The sequence below is a fragment of the Carassius carassius genome, chromosome 6 (assembly GCF_963082965.1).
Source record: "Carassius carassius chromosome 6, fCarCar2.1, whole genome shotgun sequence".
Classification (NCBI taxonomy): domain Eukaryota; kingdom Metazoa; phylum Chordata; class Actinopteri; order Cypriniformes; family Cyprinidae; genus Carassius; species Carassius carassius.
The window spans coordinates 38,783,053-38,809,596 of record NC_081760.1 but is presented as its reverse complement, the minus strand read 5'-3'; the positions used below and the strand labels follow the sequence as shown (position 1 = coordinate 38,809,596).

General features: G+C 36.1%; 1 protein-coding gene across 1 annotated transcript; it reads right to left on the bottom strand.

Moving 5' to 3' along the window:
- Positions 1-19,780: 19,780 nt before the first annotated feature.
- tspan34a (tetraspanin 34a) lies at positions 19,781-24,806 on the bottom strand. The gene is made up of 8 exons (XM_059551696.1): positions 24,681-24,806; positions 22,632-22,702; positions 22,101-22,316; positions 21,922-21,996; positions 21,079-21,186; positions 20,825-20,956; positions 20,399-20,491; positions 19,781-19,928 (listed from the first exon to the last, which is right to left on the bottom strand). Exons 1-8 carry the CDS (start codon positions 24,790-24,792, stop codon positions 19,878-19,880), a joined length of 858 nt encoding a protein of 285 aa, XP_059407679.1. The 5' UTR covers positions 24,793-24,806; the 3' UTR covers positions 19,781-19,877.
- Positions 24,807-26,544: the final 1,738 nt, after the last annotated feature.

The window sequence follows — 26,544 nt, the reverse complement described above, 5'->3', positions numbered from 1 at the left end:
ATAAAACAGTCTTGATTTACAAGAAACAAAAACTGCATCTAAAAACTAATATAATCATGTACACTGTAAAACCCCGACAAGTAAACTTAACTCAAACGGTTTGAGTAAACAGATATCCTTAAGTTATGTTAACTCAAACCGTTTGAGGAAACCGATTGCCTTAAACCATTTAAGTTGAAAAAACTAACAGTTATGAGTACTCTGAACTTAATTCAGTTGAGTTCACTGAAAGAAGATATACATTGCAATTAAGTAATTAAGTGATTAATTGAGTGATAAATGAGCTTTTATTTATAACCAGACTGACTTTATTTCTGTCAGACGTCTACAGAAGATCTTATTGAGAATGAACTAAGGTTTAGATGTTGATTTATTGTTTCATTTGAAGTAACCATGTTAGAGATCAGTGTTTGCTTTAGTTGGGCTCTTGACTTCAGTCTTAGTGTTTTCTCTGGCTGTTATAACTGTGTGTTTCTAAAACACATTTGTTGTAACTCAGAAGCCCAGAAGAAATGCCATCAGGTGTTAACCTGTACTTAGGTGTAGGTTGTTATACTTTATATTGGGGATGATAATTATTCATTATTATTCACAATTATTGATCCGTACGGAGTCTAATTTCTGATTAAATAAATGTTGTGTAATTAGTAGAAGTGGTTCTAGTAAAAATGACACTATGAGGCAGTGGTTCTGTGATTATCAGTTAATATAAAAAAGATTTTTTAACATTTATTAAACTTAATTTTTTCTTCTATGCCAGTAGTTGGTCAAACACAGACATTAATAATCAGAATATGAACCTCTACAATGGTGCCGAAAAAAACATGCTGCAATGCATGCTGGGTAATAATGTAGTACAAAACTCATCCATGGCTCCCAGCATGCTCTGCAGCATTTTTATGGTCACCATTGTTGAGGTTCATATGCTGATTATTGATGTCTGTGTGTGACTAATTGACATCATAGAAGACCAAACTGTTTGGAAAGTCTTTGTATTATCTGATTATTACAGAACCACTGGCTCTTAGAATCACTTTTACTGTAATAAATCAAATTATACAAATTATACCTATTTCATCAGAAATTAGACTCCAAGCAGTTCAATAATTGATGATTATCATCACCAATATAAAGAATAACAAGCCACCCCTAGGTACAGGTTAACACCTGATGGCATTTCTTCTGGGCTTTTGGATTACAACAAATGTGTTTTAGAAACACACGGTTATAACAGCCAGAGAAAAGACTAAGACAGAAGTCAAGGGTCAAGAGCCCAACTAAAGCAAACACTGATCTCTAACATGGTTACTTCAAATGAAACAATACATCAACATCTAAACCTTAGTTCATTCTCAATAAGATCTTCTGTAGACGTCTGACAGAAATAAAGTCAGTCTGTTTATTAATAAGTGCAGCTGGTGCTGCTGTTTGTGGGGTTGTTTAATCAGATCTTGAGAGATTTCATGTATTTTATTGCTGTGTCTGAAGTCAGTTGTAGTAGTTCTTGTGTTTCTCTTTTCTTCAGTGATTCTGTTTGTTAACAGCAGCTGTTCATCACTAATTAACAATTATCACTTAGTTAATCACTTAATTACTTGAATGCAAAGTTTTAAAACTTACATGGTTTAAATCAAGGCAATCTCTTTACTCAAACGGTTTGAGTTAAGTTAACTTGTCGGGTTTACAGTGTAAAGCCTCACTGTATGCAAAGTGTTACATATTCTGCTTATTCAGTTTATTTAAAGATTGTATATTGCCCTTTTAATAAACTGTATTGTAGTACTGCAGCTTTTGTTCTGAGTGTTTCCTCTGTATTTGCACGTGTTTGAGCAGCAGATGTCCTCAGCATCCTCAGGTGTTCAGAACATTGGCTGCATCTGAGATCTCATACTCTCTAGAGTAGGTACCTGTAGTTACTAGGTGAATAAGTCATTATACTTCTGAGTCACACCTGAAGTAGTCGGTCATCCCAGTGATTTTTGTACTGTGAATTCGGACATACTACATTTGTCACATTCAGTTTTTCGCCTAATATTTCGGAATCAGCCAGTGTATCATTTTACAGAGCAATTAGTTCAGCTGATTCAATTCAGAAAACTTCTTTTCTCCCATCACTAGTCTGCACTGTAAAAAGTGATTCTCTATATTTATTCAATAAAATTGTCAAAAATTTACAAGCAATATTATTAATTAAATTTAACACATTTTAATTAAGTAGAATTAACCCTTCAAAATGAGTAGAATAACATGAAAAAATTAAGTAAAATTTACACAAAAATATTGATTTCATTGGATAAAAAACAAACAAACAAAAAAAAACACTATTCTAAAGAATACTATGTTATGCATGTCAGGCCAGTAGTTGGCGATCTTGAATCACCCTTCGAAAACATTATATGCATGCACATGACATCAGCCTTTTTACAAATTCACATTTTTGTTGCTCACATAGATATGATAAAGGCAGCATGTTCAAAAGGTTGTAAGGCCCCCAAAACAGAATTATTGAAGACACCTATAGTTCACGAACAGAATCACTGAAGGAAAAAAAATAATTTATTTGCTTATTGTAGTGGTCAGTGTTTGCTTTAGTTGGACTCTTGACCCTTAAAATTTTTTTTGTTGCTAGTTGTGATACAGCTGCTAGACAAGCCAAGAAATAAATGAGATCAGATGGTGTTGTTTGTTTTTGCATCATCATTTGATCTTCCACTTACATGTATTTGACAATCTGAATATCAGATATTTCTTTCCATAGCTAATACATTTGAATATGGGCCTAATCTAGTGAAGTGACATTCAGCCAGTATGGTGACCCATACTCAGAATTTGTGCTCTGCATTTAACCCATCCGAAATGCACACACACAGAGCAGTGAACACACACACACACACTGTGAGCACACACCCGGAGCAGTGGGCAGCCATTTATGCTGCGGCGCCCGGGGAGCAGTTGGGGGTTCGATGCCTTGCTCAAGGGCACCTAAGTCGTGGTATTGAAGGTGGAGAGAGAACTGTACATGCACTCCCCCCACCCACAATTCCTGCCGGCCCGAGACTCGAACTCACAACCTTTCGATTGGGAGTCCAACTCTCTAACCATTAGGCCACGACTTCCCTTCCCTTCCCTTAGGCTATCTAGGGTTGTTTTTTTTCGTCTGAATATGCTGTTTGTCACCATTCTTGAGATTCATGTGCTGGTTCTTGATGTCACTGTCTGCCAAAAGAAAGTTCCCCTCTCTCAATTAGAATTTTTAAACTCTTGATTACAGTGAAAACTCCAGGCCTTTTATTGAATCACAGAGCTGCTATAATGAATGTTAATGTAACTCAGAAATCAGGCTCTGAATGAGTTCAGATATTCAGGAAAATCAAAGATTATGTAAAAGCATAACCAACACCACCTGATCATCTTTTTTCTTAGCTTGGCTAGCTGTTATAACTGAGTAACTGATATCCTTTTGAACATGATGCCTGTATCATATTTATGTAAGCAACAAAAATGTGAATTTGTAAAAAGGCTGATGTCATGTGGATGCATATAATGTTTTCGAAGGGTGTTTCATGATCGCCAACTACTGGCCTGGCATGCATAACATAGTATTCTTTAGGGTTTTTTTTTTTTTTTTTTGTCCAATGAAATCAATATTTTGTGTAAATTTTACTTATTTTTTTCATGTTATTCTACTCATTTTGAATGATTATTTCTACTTAATTAAAATGTATTAAATTTAAAAAAAAATAAAAACCTTTAATTGGGCTGACCTGTTATAATGTGTTAGTTCTACTTCTTTAGCATGTTTAAAGCATTTTTAATAAATTATCCAAAGCTTATCAAATGAAAAATCAAGCAATGATTTTCAGGAACAGATCAATATAAATATAAGATTGATCATCTTTAAAGACTGATTTATAGTTTCTCTCAGTTGAAATTTTACTTCTTGGTGTTATTCTGATGTCGTCTGTGTGATGACACTCAGTTTTCTTGTTAAAACTCTTCTTCTGCTTTATGCTGTGAAGTGTTACATCCTCCTGCTAAAATATAAGGCGTTGACAACATAAAAACCTCTTTACTGGTTTCACCCTGATCATTTGTAGTGCTGTTACTGGTCATGAGTTTTGGTGAATGGGTAAGAACAGGATTTTATAATCCTTCTGTCAAAGTCAAAGTCAAAGTCACCTTTATTTATATAGCGCTTTAAACAAAATACATTGCGTCAAAGCAACTGAACAACATTCATTAGGAAAACAGTGTGTCAATAATGCAAAATGATAGTTAAATGCAGTTCATTATTGAATTCAGTTATGTCATCTCTGTTCAGTTAAATAGTGTCTGTGCATTTATTTGTAATCAAGTCAACGATATCGCTGTAGATGAAGTGACCCCAACTAAGCAAGCCAGAGGCGATAGCGGCAAGGAACCGAAACTCCATCGGTGACAGAATGGAGAAAAAACCTTGGGAGAAACCAGGCTCAGTTGGGGGGCCAGTTCTCCTCTGACCAGACGAAACCAGTAGTTCAATTCCAGGCTGCAGCAAAGTCAGATTGTGCAGGAGAATCATCTGTTTCCTGTGGTCTTGTCCTGGTGGTCCTCTGAGACAAGGTCTTTACAGGGGATCTGTTTCTGGGGCTCTAGTTGTCCTGGTTTCTGCTGTCTTTCAGGGCAATAGAGGTCTTTCTAGGTGCTTATCCACCATCTGGTCTGGATATGTACTAGATTCGGGTGACTGCAGTGACCCTCTGATGGACACAGACTGGATCTGGTGGCCAAGGTGACCTCGGAACAAGAGAGAAACAGACAAATATTAGCGTTGATGCCATTCTTCTAATGATGTAGCAAGTACATAGGGTGTTATGGGAAGTGTTTCCAGTTTACCTAATTAATGCAGCCTAAAAATCCTTTAACGGATTTGGATATTAAAAGCATATTAGTATGTTATGTGTATGCCAGGTTAAAGATATGGGTCTTTAATCTAGATTTAAACTGCAAGAGTGTGTCTGCCTCCCGAACAATGTTAGGTAGGTTATTCCAGAGTTTAGGCGCCAAATAGGAAAAGGATCTGCCGCCCGCAGTTGATTTTGATATTCTAGGTATTATCAAATTGCCTGAGTTTTGAGAACGTAGCGGACGTAGAGGATTATAATGTAAAAGGAGCTCATTCAAATACTGAGGTGCTAAACCATTAAGGGCTATATAAGTAATAAGCAATATTTTAAAATCTATACGATGTTTGATAGGGAGCCTATGCAGCGTTGACAGGACCGGGCTAATATGGTCATACTTTCTGGTTCTAGTAAGAACTCTTGCTGCTGCATTTTGGACTAGCTGTAGTTTGTTTAATAAGCGTGCAGAACAACCATCCAATAAAGCATTACAATAATCTAACCTTCAGGTCATAAATGCATGGATTAACATTTCTGCATTTGACATTGAGAGCATAGGCCGTAATTTAGATATATTTTTTAGATGGAAAAATGCAGTTTTACAAATGCTAGAAACGTGGCTTTCTAAGGAAGGATTGCGATCAAATAGCACACCTAGGTTCCTAACTGATGACGAAGAATTGACAGAGCAACCATCAAGTCTTAGACAGTGTTCTAGGTTATTACAAGCGGAGTTTTTAGGACCTCTGTTTTTTCAGAATTTAGCAGTAAGAAATTACTCGTCATCCAGTTTTTTATATCAACTATGCATTTCATTAGTTTTTCAAATTGGTGTGTTTCACCGGGCCATGAAGAAATATAGAGCTGAGTATCATCAGCATAACAGTGAAAGCTAACACCATGTTTCCTGATGATATCTCCCAAGGGTAACATATAAAGCGTGAAGAGTAGCGGCCCTAGTACTGAGCCTTGAGGTACTTCATACTGCACTTGTGATCGATATTATACATCTTCATTCACTGCTACGAACTGATGGCGGTCATATAAGTACAATTTAAACCATGCTAATGCACTTCCACTGATGCCAACAATGTGTTCAAATCTATGCAAAAGAATGTTGTGGTCAATTGTGTCAAATGCAGCACTAAGATCCAATAAAACTAATAGAGAGATACACCCACGATCAGATGATAAGAGCATATCATTTGTAACTCTAAGGAGGGCAGTCTCAGTACTATGATACAGTCTAAATCCTGACTGGAAATCCTCACATATACCATTTTTCTCTAAGAAGGAAGACTGATTATCATCTAATATATTTTGTGTGTTAGAGCTTGACAGGGGCTAGTTGTCACAAGAGTAAGTTCTCAGTAACTATAGATTCAGAAGTGGTTTACAGCCAGATTACAGCCAAAAAAAAAAAAAAAAAACACTTAAAAAATTCTTAAATCAAGAAGGATTTTCTAGACGAGAACAAAAATATTGTATTGCTTTCAGGAAAAAAAAAAGTAAGTAAAAAGTACAAAATTAAGTCAGTTTTTTCTTGAAACGAGCAGAATAATCTTCCAATGGGGTAAATTAAATAATGTCATTTCAAACAGAAAACAAGATTATTTAGTTTACCCCATTGTCAGATTATTCTGCTTATTTCAGGCTAAAACTCAAATTGTACTTCTTTTTTTTCTGAAAGCAAGAGAATATTTTTTACTCATTCACAATGGTTTTTTTGATGTTGTTGTTTTTTTTTGCAGTGCACATATTTCCCTAGTTTAACCTTAATATGTTGTGTAAGATGTACTGTTTGCTTTTTTTCTGGATAATAGGTTGATTATTTAAATATTTGACGAAATCTCCCGGCTGAGTGAATAAATATATTTGTGGTTAAAACTGTTAAAATCTTAATGTGGTGATTAGATGTGGGTTTTTAATATGTAAGCCCATTGAAGGACCAGTATATGTTGTGTTTTAGATGTTGACCACTGGGTTTATTCTATAGTTTAAGCAACAAGATGATCTCTATCAGCCGCTTTTATTAGATGGAGCTCGATTTGCAGAAAGAGAAACCTCATAGAAACCAGTTCAGCCAATAATCAGCCTCAATAAACACTGGCATCTAAACAGCCAACAAACTGTAATATATGCATGTTTACTGAAATTACAGTGAGAGCTTAAAACACTCTTTACAGAAATAAAACTACATTTGCTCTACGTGTTGCTATGATGATGTCAGTAAGAAAGGCTCCTCTTCTTCCTCTTCCCGTGATCTTTCTCCTCATGATTCACTGTAAGTGACTGCAACACTTCAGAAACACTCAAGAGATTTTGCATTATTCATTTATTTTGTTGTATTTTTTTTTAAAGCGGACATACATTTATTTAAAATGAATTCTATGTTTCAGGGGGTTTTAGTGCTGATTGGGGTGTGAGTTACAGTCCTTCACACATCTGTACACTAAAGACCTCATCAGTGATAATGAGCTGCACTTATACATACCCTACTGGATACACGATTGAGAAAGTGTTCTGGACCAGAAACCTTGTAAAGGGTGAAGAGCCTAGAGATCTGTTTGAGGATCGTGCACAGCAAAATCCCCAGTGTTTATTTAACACTCTGAGTGTGGACACATATAAACACTGAAGCAGTGAAGCGGTGAAGTTAATGAGATAATTAAGAAGTTAATTGAGTTATGATTGACCATTATTGAGGACACCTGATGTTAACAAGCAGAATGACTCAACGAGAAAATCACAATTTGTGTGTCACCATTATAGTGGTCAGTGTTTGCTTTAGTTGGGATCTTGAACCTTCAGTTATTAACTTTAGTTTTTGTGTGGCTTTGGTAACTGAGTTATAACATACAGACAGACCAGAGCCAAGGCAATCTTATGGATTTGAATGTGGTTAGGACTAATTGTCACGGAGTGACCTGGATGCCAGAGTTCAAGCTTCTTTACTGTGTACATAAATTAGATGGGATAAAAAAGTGATCCAGCATTTTTGCCATAATATGCCATGTTTTTAAAAGTTAGTTCTACATAAAGAAAGAGTTCTTTAGTTTAGACAAACAGACATCAAGAATCAGCATGAACATTACAACAACGATGACCATCAAAAAAGCATGTTGTAGCCAATAAAAACTCATCCATGGCTCCCATCATGCATTGCGGCATGAATAAATTATGTGCTGAACTGTCTTTTTAACCTTTTATTCTATTTTATTTTTGGTGTTTTTATGTAAATTTTTAGTATCTAGTTTTGTGATGTTCAGTGTAGATCTGTTTATCTGAATATGCTGTTTGTCACCATTGTTGGGATTCATATGCTGATTATTGTTATCTGTGTGTGCCTAAAATTAAAACTCTTTAAGAAAAAAAAAATAGAATCACAAGAGATGCCTACAAAATGTATAGAAAATACAAACTCTTTTGTTGTGGAATCAAAGCTGTTACAATCAATTATGATCGATAAGAAGAGAAGAGACTGTAAATGAGTTCATTGATTAAGGTCAAGCAACGATTTTATAAAAACATAATTATCACCACCCAGTGATTTTTGCTCTTGGCTTGACACACTAATTTGAAAATTAAAAGGTTACAAGCCAAGATCCCAACGAAAGCAAACACTGACCACTATAATGGTGACACACAAATTGTGATTTTTCTCATTTGGTGATTCTGCTTGTTAACATTAGGTGTCTTCAATAATGGTCAATCATAACTCAATTAACTTCTTAATTATCTCATTAACTTCAACTCTGCTTCAGTGTTACTTTTAACAATGCTTTACTGTTTATATGTGTCCACACTCCACACAGAGTGTTAATTTAACACTGGAGATTGACTCTTGGACTTTCATGAGGCTGAGCTCTTCTTCTGTGCATTATGTTGAATAATAATCAGTGTATGACAGCAGCACTAGATATAATGTGTGTGTTGTGTTCAGATCTTCAGGTGGAGGCTCCTGAGAGAGTGACAGAGGGTCATAATGTCAGTCTGACATGTAAAAGCAGCTGCACTCTGACTGACAGAGCAACATTCATCTGGTACAGAAACTCACAGCCATTAACTGAGAGAATAGACAGAAACAATCAACTCCTGCTGCAGTCAGTCAGAAGAGAGGATGCAGGCAGATAAAGCTGTGCTCTACATGGACACACTTACATCTCTCCTGATGCTCAGCTCACTGTCACCTATGAGTACAGATTGAATTTTGTGTATGTTAATTACATTGAAAAACATAGTGGGCTCCAACTGCTGCAAAAATAAAAACATCATAATAATAATAAAAATTTTAGTTTTGTAAATTCATTTTAGTTGTGTTTACATAGAATATTAAGTATTTCAACTTAAAAATTGAACTTTTGTTAAAATAACTTTATGAAAGTAAAGGGGAAGCAGCATTAGGTTTTCAATACCACAGCTCAAGTTCACTTTACCTATTTTGACTAATCTTCTAGTTTCTAGTTCTAGTCTAGTTTAACCAAATATATTAATATTTTATGACAGTCAGCACAAGTGAGATAAAAGTTTTTATCACGTTTGAAATACAGATATTTTTCTTACAAAAACACATGGATTCGCTACAGGGGGCCTTTATTCATCCTCCAGGGCTATCTGCGGCATGTTTTATTATGAATGCGCAAGCTTTATTTGATGACGTGGAATGTTCATCTGCAACACCTGCTGACTCAGCTGACTCCAATGAAATAGCAGCTTGAAATAGTCAGGACATTTTTTTTTTTATATAATTACGTCTTTATTCATCTGAAAGATAAAAGTAATATACACCTAGAATGCTTCAAGGGTGAGTAAAACACAAGCTAATTTTCATTTTTGAGTGAAGTAACCCTTTAATATTCTAAGTAATTAAAATCCATGTACAACCCGAATTCCGGAAAAGTTGGGACGTTTTTTAAATTTTAATAAAATGAAAACTAAAGGAATTTCAAATCACATTTCAAATCGTCAATATTTTATTCACAATAGAACATAGATAACGTAGCAAATGTTTAAACTGAGAAAGTTTACAATTTTATCCACTTAATTAGCTCATTTAAAATTTAATGCCTGCTACAGGTCTCAAAAAAGTTGGCACGGGGGCAACAAATGGCTAAAAAAGCAAGCAGTTTTGAAAAGATTCAGCTGGGAGAACATCTAGTGATTAATTAAGTTAATTGATATCAGGTCTGTAACATGATTAGCTATAAAAGCTTTGTCTTAGAGAAGCAGAGTCTCTCAGAAGTAAAGATGGGCAGAGGCTCTCCAATCTGTGAAAGACTGCGTAAAAAAATTGTGGAAAACTTTAAAAACAATGTTCCTCAACGTCAAATTGCAAAGGCTTTGCAAATCTCATCATCTACAGTGCATAACATCATCAAAAGATTCAGAGAAACTGGAGAAATCTCTGTGCGTAAGGGACAAGGCCGGAGACCTTTATTGGATGCCCGTGGTCTTCGGGCTCTCAGACGACACTGCATCACTCATCGGCATGATTGTGTCAATGACATTACTAAATGGGCCCAGGAATACTTTCAGAAACCACTGTCGGTAAACATAATCCGCCGTGCCATCAGCAGATGCCAACTAAAGCTCTATCATGCAAAAAGGAAGCCATATGTGAACATGGTCCAGAAGCGCCGTCGTGTCCTGTGGGCCAAGGCTCATTTAAAATGGACTATTTCAAAGTGGAATAGTGTTTTATGGTCAGACGAGTCCAAATTTGACATTCTTGTTGGAAATCACGGACGCCATGTCCTCCGGGCTAAAGAGGAGGGAGACCTTCCAGCATGTTATCAGCGTTCAGTTCAAAAGCCAGCATCTCTGATGGTATGGGGGTGCATAAGTGCATACGGTATGGGCAGCTTGCATGTTTTGGAAGGCTCTGTGAATGCTGAAAGGTATATAAAGGTTTTAGAGCAACATATGCTTCCCTCCAAACAACGTCTATTTCAGGGAAGGCCTTTTTTATTTCAGCAGGACAATGCAAAACCACATACTGCAGCTATAACAACAGCATGGCTTCGTCGTAGAAGAGTCCTGGTGCTAACCTGGCCTGCCTGCAGTCCAGATCTTTCACCTATAGAGAACATTTGGCGCATCATTAAACGAAAAATACGTCAAAGACGACCACGAACTCTTCAGCAGCTGGAAATCTATATAAGGCAAGAATGGGACCAAATTCCAACAGCAAAACTCCAGCAACTCATAGCCTCAATGCCCAGACGTCTTCAAACTGTTTTGAAAAGAAAAGGAGATGCTACACCATGGTAAACATGCCCCGTCCCAACTATTTTGAGACCTGTAGCAGAAATCAAAATTGAAATGAGCTCATTTTGTGCATAAAATTGTAAACTTTCTCAGTTTAAACATTTGCTATGTTATCTATGTTCTATTGTGAATAAAATATTGGCTCATGTGATTTGAAAGTCTTTTAGTTTTCATTTTATTAAAATTTAAAAAACGTCCCAACTTTTCCGGAATTCGGGTTGTAAAAAAATAAGTCAAAAAGTTAGGTTAAGCAAACAAAAATTGTAACCGGATTGTATTTAATGGATTTCAGTAACAGGTTCACAGTCACTTCTACACTCATTTAATCTCTTAAAAAATATTTATTTTTTTTGAAAAATATTTTGAGTAGTGTCAGAGATCAGACGCTGTTGCTGTCACAGGTGAAGCTTTTATTAACACACTCCTGGATCTTCACATCTTTCATCAGTTTGTTAATTATGATGATCTTCATCTTTCAGTTCATTCTGGTGCTGATAGGAATGTGATTGTGATCGCAGCAACATCTGGAGGATTATTCATCATCATCATCATCATCATCATCATCATACTATTTATAATCTAAATAAAGAGTATATTTACAATTTACTTTCAAACTAATACAGAAAGATGTTTGATTATTAACTATATATTAAAGAATGAAATTATTTGTTTGGATTTAATTTACTGACAGAAAAATGACAAAGAGAAGAGCTACTATACAAGAGTATGAGGTGAGATGATCAAATAACTAGAGAAATGCAAAAAAACTGTTAAAACTGTTTAGTCAAACAATGTGCGATTGAAAGCTGTGAGCATTCTCCACCTTCACACATCTGCCCTCATTATACAGAGTAACCTTACAAAATACCTCATCACCTTTAAATTCATCAAAACCACATTAAATCATACAGTAGTTCTAGTCAGAAATTAAGTCACATTAAATACAATTCAAACAAACACATATATAAATATCCTTTACTGTTTCCCTGTAGACCGATGATGTGCAAACTCATATGCAGTGCTTGACCTCAAGTCCAGATCGGATGACCTTTACAACAGTCTCTCAGTAAGTCAAATACCAAAAACTTAAGCATTCAAAGGTAGGTAATAATCAATGTGTTTGTCACATAGACTGTCCCCCCCCACCCCTGCTGATCATCAGTCGATCATTATAATGGAATATTGGCCTTCAGATGTGTTCAGGCCAGGAGTCTTATCGAACATGTGAAGTTTGTGGAATATCAAACATTTTATGCCTGAGTTACAACAACTTCTCTTCCCATGAAGAGACATCAAATTTTGTCACAGCGCCATGGACACGCCCTTTAACGAAACCTCAAGTCCTTCACAATTTAACATCACAAAGGCCGTTAGATTAGGCATACCAACTTTGGTGTTGATCTGAATGAATCTCTAGGAGGAGTTCGTTAAAGTACAACCCCTGAAAATGCCAAAAACAACACCAATTTTGCAGAGAAAATTCTAAATAATTGACTTCCTGTTTGGATTCGGATTTTGTACCAAGAGACTTTTTCGTAGATATTGGTGTGTTACATGTGTGTACCGATTTTTGTACATGTACTTGAAACGGAGCTCGAGGCGCGCTATGTTGAAAGTGTATAGGTGGCGCTATCGAGACATTTTGCCACACCCGATGGAATATTGGCCTACAGATGTGTTCAGGCCAGGACTCTTATCACACATGTGAAGTTTGGGGAAGATCGGACATTTTATGCCTGAGTTATAACATATTTTATTCCCTTGGCGAGACATCGAACTTCGTCACGGCGCCATGGACAAGCCTTTTAACGAAAACTCAAGATCTTCACAACTTAACATCGCACAGGCCTTTAGATTAGACTGACCACAAAAAAGACATTGATGTCATAAAATTTCTAAGAGTAGTTAGTCGCAGTGTAAAATATGTCACTTCCTGTTGCCTATAGGTGGCGCTATGACTATAACTGAATATGGGCATGTGAATCTGTTCAGGTCAGGAGTCTTATTAAACATGTGAAGTTTTGGACACATTGGACATTGTATGTCTGAGTTATAGCAACTTCATTTTTCATGGTGAATCATCGAAATTCGCCAGGCCGCCACGGACACGCCCTTTAACGAAAACTCAAAATCTTCGCAATTTAACATCACAAAGGCCTTTAGATTAGGCATACCAACTTTGGTGTTGATCTGAATTAATCTCTAGGAGGAGTTCGTTAAAATACAACGCATGGAAATGACAAAAATGACACAAAATTTGCTCATAAAATTAAAAATAACCGACTTCCTGTTGGGTTTCGGATTTTGCTCCAAGAGACTTTTTTGTAGGTATTGGAGAGATACATGTGTATACCAATTTTCATACATGTACGTGAAACGTAGCTCGAGGCGCACACCGTTGAACGTGTATAGGTGGCGCTGTCGAGCCATTTTGCCACACCCACTTCTGAAACCCATATCAGACGTAAATTTTCGCCAGTTCTGAGGTGTGTGCAAAGTTTCATGACTTTTCGAGCATGTTTAGGCTCTCAAAAATGCGATTCATCTTAGAGAATAATAATAATAATAATAATAATAATAATAATAATAATAATAATAATAATAATAATAATAATAAACGGAGCAATTCCAAGAGGGTCCTCACACCATCGGTGCTCGGGCCCTAATAATTAAAGCTGCAAGCAGCGATGAACGGGCCCTCGCACCCGGGCTCACCGGCAGCGAGTGGCTCTAGTAAATAGGTGAACGGTGAGAAATATGCGTTTAAACTCATAAATATAAGTAGAATATATCAATGTTTATTCCATATATGTGCAAATCGTCCTGTTGCCAGCAGGTGGCGCTATCACTACAATGGAATATTTGCCTTCAGATGTGTTCAGGGCTGCACTCTTATCGAACATGTGAAGTTTGGGGAAGATCAAACATTTTATGCCCGAGTTACAACAACTTCTCTTGCTGTGGCGAGACATCAAATTTTGTCATTTTTGCCATGGACACGCTCTTTAACAAAAACTCAAGATTGCCACAATTTAACAGTACACAGGCCTTTAGATTAGACTGACCACAAAAATACATTAATGTCAAAAAATCTCTAGGAGTAGTTTGTCTCAGCGTAAAATATGTCACTTCCTGTTGCCAGCAGGTGGCGCTATGACTATAATTGAATATGGGCATGTAGATCTGTTAAGGGCAGAAGTCTTATCTAACATTCAAAGTTTGGGGCAGATTGGACATTGTATGTCTGAGTTACAGCAACTTCCTTTTTCATGGCGAAACATCGAAATTTGTCAGGCCTCCATGGACACTCCCTTTAACCAAACCTCAAGATCTTCCCAATTTACCTTCGCAAAGGCCTTTAGATTTAACTGACCAAGTTTGATGTTGATCTGAATAAATCTCTAGGAGGAGTTCGTTAAAGGACAACCCCTGAAAATGCCAAAAACAACACCAATTTTGCAGAGAAAATTCTAAATAACTGACTTCCTGTTTGGATTCATATTTTGTACCAAGAGACTTTTTCGTAGATATTGGTTTGTTACATGTGTGTACCGATTTTTGTACATATACGTGAAACATAGCTTGAGGCGCACTCCGTTAAAAGTGTATATGCACTCTGTTGAAAATGTATAGATGGCGCTATCGAGCCATTTTGCCACACCCAATGGAATATTGGCCTTCAAATCTGTTCAGGCCAAGACCCTTATCACACATGTGAAGTTTGGGCAAGATCGGACATTTTATGCCTGAGTTATAACATCTTTTATTCCCATGGCGACACATCAAACTTCGTCACGGCGCCATGGACACGCCTTTTAACGAAAACTCAAGATCTTCACAACTAAACATCACACAGGTCTTTAGATTAGACTGAGCACAAAAATAACATTGATGTCATAAAATTTCTAGGAGTAGTTTGTCGCAGTGTAAAATATTTCACTTCCTGTTGCCAATAGGTGGCGCTATGACTATAACTGAATATTGGCATGTAGATCTGTTCAGGTCAAGAGTCTTATCCAACATGTGAAGTTTGGGGCAGATTGGACATTGTATGTCTGAGTTACAGCAACTTCCTTTTTCATGGCGAAACATCGAAATTTGTCAGGCCGCCATGGACACGCCCTTTACCGAAACCTCAAGTCCTTCGCAATTTAACATCGCAAATGGCTTTAGATTACACTGACCAAGTTTGGTGTTCATCCGAATAAATCTCTAAGAGGAGTTCGTTAAAGTACAACCCCTGAAAATGGCAAAAACAACGCCAATTTTGCAGGGAAATTTCAAAATAACCGACTTCCTGTTGGGATTAGGATTTCGTACCAAGAGACTTTTTTGTAGGTACTGGTGTGTTACATGTGTGTACCGATTTTTGTACATGTACTTGAAACGGAGCTCGAGGCGCGCTGTATTGAAAGTGTATAGGTGGCGCTATCGAGCCATTTTGCCACACCCGATGGAATATTGGCCTACAGATGTGTTCAGGCCAGGACTCTTATCACACATGTGAAGTTTGGGGAAGATCGGACATTTTATGCCTGAGTTATAACATATTTTATTCCCTTGGCGAGACATCGAACTTCGTCATGGCGCCATGGACACGCCTTTTAACGAAAACTAAAGATCTTCACAATTTCACATCGCACAGGTCTTTAGATTAGACTGACCACAAAAAAGACATTGATGTCATAAAATTTCTAGGAGTAGTTAGTCGCAGTGTAAAATATGTCACTTCCTGTTGCCTATAGGTGGCGCTATGACTATAACTGAATATGGGCATGTGAATCTGTTCAGGTCAGGAGTCTTATTAAACATGTGAAGTTTTGGACACATTGGACATTGTATGTCTGAGTTATAGCAACTTCATTTTTCATGGCGAATCATCGAAATTCGCCAGGCCGCCACGGACACGCCCTTTAACGAAAACTCAAAATCTTCGCAATTTAACATCGCAAAGGCCTTTAGATTAGGCATACCAACTTTGGTGTTGATCTGAATTAATCTCTAGGAGGAGTTCGTTAAAATACAACGCATGGAAATGACAAAAATGACACAAAATTTGCTCATAAAATTAAAAATAACCGACTTCCTGTTGGGTTTCGGATTTTGCTCCAAGAGACTTTTTTGTAGGTATTGGAGACATACATGTGTAAACCAATTTTCATACATGTACGTGAAACGTAGCTCGAGGCGCACACCGTTGAACGTGTATAGGGGGCGCTGTCGAGCCATTTTGCCACCCCCACTTCTGAAACCCATATCAGACGTAAATTTTCGCCAGTTCTGAGGTGTGTGCAAAGTTTCATGACTTTTCGAGCATGTTTAGGCTCTCAAAAATGCGATTCATCTTAGAGAATAATAATAATAATAATAATAATAATAATAATAATAATAATAATAATAATAAACGGAGCAATTCCAAGAGGGTCCTCACACCATCGGTGCTCGGGCCCTAATAAACGGAGCAATTCCAAGAGGTTCCTCACACCATCGGTGTTCGGGCCCTAATAATAATAATAATAATAATAAACGGAGCAATTCCAAGAGGGTCCTCACACCATCGGTGCTCGGGCCCTAATAATAATAATAATAATAATAATAAACGGAGCAATTCCAAGAGGGTCCTCACACCATCTGTGCTCGGGCCCTAATGATAATAATAATAATAATAATAATAATAATAATAATAATAAACGGAGCAATTCCAAGAGGGTCCTCACACCATCGATGCTCGGGCCCTAATAATAATATGGACTGCATTTATGGTAAATGGACTGCATTTATATAGCACTTTCAACAGATCACATGGCCATCCATAGCGCTTTACAATTTGCCTCACATTCACCCATTCACACACACATTCACACACCGTCTGCGGTGTCTGCCATTCAAGGCACCATCCAGCTCGTCGGGAGCAGCTGGGGTTAGATGTCTTGCTCAAGGACACCTCGACACTTGGTCAGGTGGAGCCGGGGATCGTACCACCAACCTTCCGGTTTGTAGACAACCTACATGAACCACTGAGCCACTGCCGCCCCGGCACAAACAAAGCAGATACAAGAGGGTCCTCGCACCTCGGTGCTCGGGCCCTAACTAGATGTGTAATTTCACCAACATCTACATTGTTTTATTATTATCATTTTTTTTATTTTATATATTTTTTTAATCTGTATAAAGTGTTTTTTGTGTGTGTCTTATTTCTGTTGTAGCCATATTGCAAGACGCCACAGTAAGATGAAGCGCAAATTAAACTTTGCTCAACTTTTGTCACATTGCTGGACACCCACTTCACAACTACTGATGAAAATTAATGACTGTGTGAAGGCAATAAAGTCAGTCTGGTTAGTAATGAGTGAAGCTGCTGCTGTTTTTGCAGTTGTTCAATCCTCTGTTGAGATCTTGAGAGATTTCATGTCTTCTTTTATATCAGTTGATTTCATCTAAACCTGTGGTTGAGTGTTTCTCTTTCCTTTGGGTATTGTGCTTGTTAAAGGGATAGTTCACCCAAAAATGTAAAATTGATGTTTACCTGCTTATCCCAGAGCTCCAGGATGTAAGTAACTTTGTTTCTTCAGTAGAACACAAACCAAGTTTGTGTGGCGTCTTATACATCTTCTTGCTTTATGGAGGATCGCAGGCTCATAAGTGCATAACTGCTACCTGTCTTTCACATGGACCACTGACACTCAATTTACTCTCAATTAGGAGTGTCAATGGTCCATTTGAGTGGTAATGCACTTATAAGTCAGCTAAGTCAGCTAAGAGAGTTGGACTTATAACCCAAAGATTGTGGGTTTGAGTCTCAGGCCCAGCACAGATTGTAGGGAGGGGAGAGGGAATATCCAGTGCTCTCTTCCACCTTCAATACTACCACTGAGATGAGACCCTTGAGCAAGGCAATGAACCCCCAGCTGTTCCCTGGATGCCACTGCCCAGTGCTGTGGGTGTGTGTGTGTTTGTGTGTGTGTGTACATATGGATGGGTTAAATGCTGGACAAAAATTCTGAATATGGGTCACCATACTTGGCATTTTTATACATCATATATATATATACATCATATACATTTCTGGTTGTATGAAAGGACTTGATTCATTTGATCTTAAAACATAAACTATATATATATATATATATATATATATATATATATATATATATTTACACACACACACACATATATATATATATATATATATATATATATACACAAACACGGGCAAAAATTCTGAATATGGGTCACCATACTTGGCATTTTTATACATCATATATATATATACATCATATATATATATATATATATATATATATATATATATATGATGTATAAAAATGCCAAGTATGGTGACCCATATTCAGAATTTTTGCCCGTGTTTGTGTATATATAGATCAAATGAATCAAGTCCTTTCATACAACCAGAAATGTATATGTTGTGTATAATTTATTAATGTATTAATTCACTAATCTACATTATTTATTTCAGCTTTGACAGACTGTTATGTTCTCTGTCTCTCTGTGGGTGGAGCTGTGAATGACTGACAGCATTGTCTTGATTTATTTTTTTATTTTATTTTTTTTTGTTTTATTTATTTATTTTATTTTAGCAGATAGTTTAATCCAAAGTAACTGAAAGATTAGGAACATCACAAAAAATTTGTCAAAATAATTAACAATTGCTGTACGAAAGTTTGGAGAACTACTGTACATGTCAACTAGCAGTTGGTAGAGAATTAGTAGACTGTCTGCTTAATATCTTCTAACACTTTCTTTGTCTACAGTCAACTAACCCTAAACCAACCCTAACAGTATCTGAGAGTTAGTAGACATGTAGTTGCAAATAATGAGATTTAATTGATATGTAGTTGACATGTAGTTACAAAATTCCTTCCAGTTAGTAGAATGTCTAAAGTGGACTATCAAAAAGTGTAACCAAAATTTACTACTAATCACAGAACCGGCTTTACTGACAAATTTGATTAATTGTGCAGCCCTACTGTGTATTGTCATGCTGATGCTACTGTGCAGGAACAAGGAGACAAATGAGCATTTAATTATTTATTTCACCAAAGGAACACACAAGTAGCACAAGGGATGAGCAAAAAATACCAGATGCAGGACACAGGAAACACCGGGCTTAAATACACATAGACATAATTGGGACACACCTGAAATCAATGAACAATTAAACTTAATGGGAACAGGAAAACCAAATATGGACACAAGGAAATGGAGGAGAAAACTAGGACATGGAACATGTGGTGGAGGAAAACAAACACACAATAGTCCATGGATGTTACATTTACTGTGTTGGAAGGGCATATAGAGGTTAGTAATTAATGATAAGACTTAATATCATTAACTAGCTATGATGTGATAAATTCATAGGACTTTTCAACCAGTGATTCCTGTCTTATGTGTCATTATATGATAGTTGGTACAGATGTTCATACACAAATAATCAAATATCGTAATATATCAAAGATAGTCTAGAACATGTTGTAATGAACTTTAACAACATTGCTTTAGATATTAAACATTTGCAGTCAGGATCATATCTTGACCAAAATATGCTTGTACTTGAGGTTAAAAAGTAAATAAAAAATATTTAAAAAAAGAACAAAAAATCTACATTTCACACATGCAGCATATATTTACATAACTCCAGATAAAATATTGAATAGTTACATTTCACAGTAAACAATGATGTAAACAGAAATGTCGTTGGTCCTGGTTTCATTTTCCTACATTCTTGTAAAGGATCATAGAAACAACCATTGCTGCAATCTGTGAATGAACAAATTAGGTACAATATTAATATTATCAATATGTGCAGTAATAAGAAAATAGATACTTAATCTTTGGTTGGTTACTTTTTTATCTATATTTTTAGCAAAGCTAAGTTTTTATTTTTCTAACTAATCTTTTATTTTAGTTGGTTTAACTATATTGGCTGTCTTTGTTCCAATGTGTAAGGAAACCTCATTATCAAATCGCAGGATGGTCTGTGGAACAAAAACTGGCAAACCTTTAAGAAACATAAGCCAGACCTTTCCTAAAATTCATCCAAATAAATATCAAACAAATTAAAAATACAATGTAATGCATATAGCTTTGCTAATAATTCAGACCATCAATTCTATTCAATCACATACTGAGATTTTGATCATCTTTTGTCATTTGGTGCAAGAACATTAGTCTGCATATACATGCATCTTGCATGTGCTGAATAAAAAAAAAAAAAATGAAGCAAATACCTCTAAAGCAGCGATTCCCAAAGCCACGCCAGCCAGTAGAATTGCATTGTCTTCGACCAGATTCACTAATGCCTGGAAGCAGCCCACTACAATCTACAACAACGGCAAAAACACACTGATCAAATGCACACATCAATACAATGTTTTTACACAATTATTTGTACTTCTTTTATCATACCACATACTCATTTTGATGTCTTTAATGCACAATTATGGCTGGTTGCATTTTAATGTATGCATTTATAATTTGCAACCTACTGGCATAAACAACGCATCTTTCATGCAAAAAGCCACATTGGTTTTACACAAAATTAAATTAATGCCATTCAGTGAGGCTATGGGATGGTCATGCATTCATTCATTTCATTAAACACATATATTTCAGCTTTGGTAGTGTGTTTCATCATAAAGTGTTCTGTAACATACATCTGTTTTTGCTGCCAATTCATTGCAGGGTCCAGAACTGTTTGTGCAACATGTGACAGGATACAATGATGTGGAATTTACGAAATGAGAGCCCATGAAGTCAGTGTAGTTTGTATATCCACAGCATTTCAGCTAGAAAAAAAGAAATAAACACACACACACACACACACACACACGCAGTGGTTTACAAACAGTTTCAATTATTAGGGATTCTAATATCAGAAAAGAGCTGGACATGATGGCTGGTGCTGTACCTCATTCATAGTGCTATTCCAGACTGAAGTGAAACTCTCCAAGCTGCCATAGTTGTCCTCAATGCTTTTAGCAACTTTTCCTTCAATTTCATCCAGAACTTTCTGAACCTGGAATGAGGTTAAAATTCAGCTTCAGTCTCTGATTTTGCAGACTAATGCTCTCCCTTACATGCAAAGACAAATTGATTACAACCATACAGGATTATGAAATCATAAACAGATCAAATAATAAGGTGTATGTGGGTTTAAAATCTATTTTTGTACAAATAAGCCATTGTGGTTCTTAATGTGCTGTATATTGTATTGCCAATATGAACTTGGTCATGAAAAAAATATTTATTCAAATTCATTAAAAGCTCACATCTTTTAAGGCTCAAATTATTATTTTAAGATCATTTGTATATCATGATTGCTCTGTATTTTTTACTTTAATACATAGGACTTTTGAGTTGCTTTGAAAGTATTTTGCATTTGTGTTACTCCTGTTAGCTCTCATGCTTATGAAATACTTTGAAATATGGGGACTTTTATAATTTTGTCTAGATATATTTAAAATAGGCTGGAAATTGTTTTTGTACGTAAAGTCCCCATATTTTTTTTTTTTTATCAAAAATCCTTATTCAATATTAATCACAAAAATGCATTTATGCAGGGGTGTAGCTACGTGATGTGTTACTTGCTCTTTACTTTTAATTAGTTGTGAAATTTGTAAACTTTTTTGAGTGAAAATTGTACATCCTACACCGCCAGGTTTTTATTTTTGTTTGTTTGTTTTTTATTTATTTTTTAAATTTTTTTCAGTGTATATGTGCTTTTGTTCTGGTATGGTATATTCGATCTCACCAAAGGCTCAAAGACGAAGAGCACTACCGCCGCTGCCACCTCCACGAGGAAGATAACGAGCACAATGGTGAAGAACTAGGAGAAACGTTGAGAAATTTAAATTTTTTGTCACCATCTAGACTTTGAGAGTGAAACATTCAGATTTAAATTAAACATTTGATGGAAACAGGCTCACTTACCGAGAGCAGCATGCATTTGCTTTCCTTTACGGCTCCACAGCATCCCAGGAAGCCCACGAGCGTCAGAAACACTCCCACGCCGATCAGCAGGTAGCCGATGTTTGCCACCCCTGCCAGTTCAGGGGGCGCATCTTCTATGTGCTCTAAAAAGCCCAGAAGAGAGACTCTGTCTACTGCCACCCAGATGCCCACTGCCAATATGGCAGCGCCTGCCAGCTGCAATGAGGAAGGGGAGGATGGTGGAAACCACTGTCATTTTACAGTTTAATGTTGCAGTAAATAGTTTTGTGTGTGGAAACATGAGTGATCTGGGTGAATGAGCTTTTATTATATTCCTCGTTTGATAAGAGTTACTCAGTAGCTCAGTTTACAGGAGGCCTTTACGACAGAAGTAGTTAGTGATAAGAGTCACAGATTTAACCTCTGTTCTATTTAGAAATAAGTAAAAATGGATGAACTGGCCATTGTCAAAAGCAGTCATAAAACATTTTGGGGTTAAGAAGGCCCATCTTCAATGAAGATCATACTTACAAAGATGACGCCATTGAAAACGAACATTATAACTTTGAGAAAACCCTTGCAGCACATCTTGGCAGATTTTCCTTATTAAAAAAGAAAAAGAAAAAAAAAACATATTACAGATTATTGTTATTTATTTATTTATTTATATATGTACAAATGTCTTTAGAAAAGCAGGGGTATAAAAGTGAATCTTAATAATATGTCAAAATTAATGATTGTTTTATTAATATTATTATTATAAAAGGACTATTGCATCTATACAAAAATAAATGTAATTATAATCACAGTTGAAACATTTTATATTTTATTATATTTTATATTATCTCACCTTTCGGGTATTGAGGTCAGTAAAATATATATAGCAAGAATGCATCAAAAATTACAAAAAAACCCTACAAACTTTGACTAATATTCTGGCTAAATTTTCTTACACTTACGACCAAACATTCTTATAGTGTCATTAGAACATTCAAATAGACTGATCAGATTCTTCAAACAGGTTCTTTAAAGTTCTAAAAACCTTATTACCCAGCATGGAATGTATTTCTAAAATGTTTTAGTTGGACATTTGTGTATTCTTTTTTACTTGTTTCAGAACATTCAGAGAACATTAAAAATAACATTGCCATAATGTTCGCAACATTATGAAATGGAATTTTCCCTTAATGTTTGTACAAAACCGAGAAACAGACTGGACAGTAATGTAATTATCAAAAAATATGCATCAGTCTATAGACTGTAGGGCTTTGCAAAAAATCAAATGCGATTTTCATGCACATCTCACCAGTAAAGACGCTCCTGTAATTAGAAGTATATCTCCAGCACGTGCGTTCGGATCATGGTTGCCAGGTTTTTACAACAAATCCTGCCCAGTTGCTTCCCAAAACTAGTCCAAAACTAGCCCAATCGCGCTTCGAGGTGGTTCCCCGATAAAAATAGCTTCCCGGGGTTAAAATATACGTTTTTTAGCAGGGTTGCCTTGGTAAAAATTCGCATTTTATGGGCTAAATATCACGTTATTTGTATTGGGGTCGCTTCGACCTGCGAACATGAAAAACAACCTCAGACTTGGCAACACTGGTTGGCATTTACTACACCGAGCCGTAATTCACTGACAATCTACATAAAATCGATGTTAAAATCGCAGGGGATTCTTTGTCGATTTTGAAAACTATTTTGTGTTAGTTGTCGGTAGACTACAGCTCTGTGTAGTAACTGCCGCTCCACCTGTACCAGTGTTGCCAAGTCTGCGATTGCGATTTTACCAAGGCGACCCTTCCAAAAAAATTATATTTTAACCCTGGGAAGAAATTTTTATCGGGGAACCTCCTGTAAACGCGATTGGGCTAATTTTGGACTAGTTTTGAGAAGCAACTGGGAAGGATTTGTTGTGAAAACCTGGCAACCCTGATCTGAACGCACGTGCTTGAGATATACTTCTAATTACAGGAGCGACTTTACTGATGAGATGTGCATGAAAATCGCATTCGATTTTTTGCACAGCCCTAATAGACTGTTTTATCACCTGCTTCTCTTAAATGACGTCAGAGCTGTAAAGAAGTGCACCGTTAAAAAACATAAAAAAAGAAGCTAGCACTACTTCTGGGAAAATAGAAACCTGTGCCTGAAGAGCGAGTAGTCAGAGCTAACTAAAGATGAATTGACAGCTCATCTACTTCCTGCTAACAGGCACCGGAAAGAGTAAATACAGCTTTATCTGGTTCTGGGAAATATTTGACTAGTGAAGGAAATTCTGATGTTTTCAAGATGGGTTGGCTCCTCAAAATGTGGTGATGCTTACCGGAGGAGGTTATTAGCATTTTGGCTATTCTCTATAAATAGCATTGGTTTCTGACTCGTGTGTGTGTGTGTGTGTGTTTTCCTATTAGTTTGTTTGTATAAACATAAATATATCACTCTTCTTAAAATCTACAATTATAGAAACTAAACATTTCCATTAATAATTTTAAACTCTGGAAATCACATCGTTTTCTTGATGAATGTCGAATAATATCTGTTATGTCCTGTATGTGAAAGAACAGATGAAAGCTTGCCTACCTGTCCAAAGGTGAATGGTGCTCTCAGGTGTGTGGAATCGATCTGAAGTCTCAAACGTCGTCAGACTAAAGTATATGCTGGGGGCGGGGCTTACACTAAAACAACGCCTCATGTTTTCTTATTTATTTATTTTTCCCAGAATAACTTCCTTATGGATGAAGCTTTTATGGCATGATGAGTTTAGATTGAAGTCAGCAGATGATACAGTCATGGAAATATTTATTTTATATGCGTGTGTTGAAATAGCCCTTTGTACTGTTTGAAGAAGAAAGAAGAAGGAAACTCCTGTAGGCCACCAAACAAAAAAAAAACTCCAGTTTCATTGACAGATGCTCATTATTATATCTATCTATCTATCTATCTATCTATCTATCTATCTATCTATCTATCTATTAATCTGTCTGTCTGTGTCTGTCTTAAAGTTCATTGTATATTTCTTCTTTTTTGCCACAAACTACGGAACTCACTCAGAGAGGGGAAGTCAAATCATAGTGGTTTACCATGTTGTGTTTCAGAGCTCTGTGTGTACTCATTATGTGTCATTGAGGCTTTAAGGGGCTTGGTAAGACAGACTTTGATATCTCTCTGTTCTTTTGTTTCTAAGTGTCTGTCTTTGTTTGTTTTTCGAATGTATTAGCAACAGTTGATATTATATTGTAAAATCGCTCACTCACGTCAGTGTCAGCAGTGAGGTAAATTGAGCCAGGTTTTATGTAGGTAACGTCTTCACACAAGAAGAACTGAGACTGAAATAAAGCATCATACTGTAGTTGTCAAAAAAATGCTGTATAAATAAACATTGATCACTAGATTATTAGATTATTACATTTGTAAACATACAGTTATTCATATTGTTATGATGGATTTCCATCCTGAAGTATTGAAGATCTGGGTCTGAGTTAAACAACAAAATCTATAATTCAAAAAACAAAATCTCAAAATTAAATTGAGAAGTAACAACAAATAAATACATACTCAAATAAACAGGTTTAATATTTTATTGTCATAACTTTAATACTTACAAGTAATCACCAAACTTGTCCTGGGTTCTACCCTTCTGCTGTTTGACTGATGAACTCAAAGGGGCTTTCCAGCCATTGTAGAGATAAAAGTTCAAACGATGATAATAATGTCAGAAATAATTTCATTTTAAATATCTACTGTACATGTTTTGTAGTTGTGGCTCTGCTGAAGTCTGTAGGAATGGCTGCTTCTATTTTGATCTTTCTGCTCATGATTCACGGTGAGTCAAACCTACTGTTCACTCTGTAGTGTTCATTGATTAAAACCAAATTTTTTCAAGTTTTTCATATGAAGTTGAGGATGAAATAAATATAAAATATATATATATATATTGTGATTATAAGGGGTCATGAAATTAGAAATCTAATTTACCTTCCTTTGATATTTACATTTACATTTAGTCATTTTGCGAATGCTTTTATCCAAAGCAACTTACAATTCTTTCTTTCTTTCTTTCTATCTTTCTTTCTTTCTTTCTTTCTTTCTTTCTTTCGTTGATAGGGACAATGCTTATCGATCAACAAACAAGTTACTTGCTGTAAACAAGCCAGAGTTAGCTACAAGTGCTAGTTTCCATCTGTCGTCCATAGAAAAAAATACAAAAAATACAATAAAAAATTATAGTACAAATTGTAAAAATACAAAAGTCAATAAGAATACACTATAAATTGAATAAATACAATAGCCATGTAATAAATACAGCAGGAATTTTAAAACAATATGAACATACCCTCAAACAGACAATATATTGCCCACCTCACCTAGCCCTCAACTTAATTACAGTATAAAGTGAATAGACTATATCAAAAAAGGGAAATTAAAGAAAAAAGTATGTTCATGG

What these genes read in the sequence shown, in the direction of transcription:
- tspan34a (XM_059551696.1), bottom strand. Translation starts at nt 24,792, where the DNA reads ATGAGGCGTTGTTTTAGTGTAAGCCCCGCCCCCAGCATATACTTTAGT. An exon ending in GCAAATGCATGCTGCTCTCG is followed by an intron (nt 21,997 to 22,100) that starts GTAAGTGAGCCT and finishes CGTTTCTCCTAG; the next exon opens with TTCTTCACCATTGTGCTCGT. An exon ending in AATTGGCAGCAAAAACAGAT is followed by an intron (nt 20,492 to 20,824) that starts GTATGTTACAGA and finishes CCGTTGTTGTAG; the next exon opens with ATTGTAGTGGGCTGCTTCCA.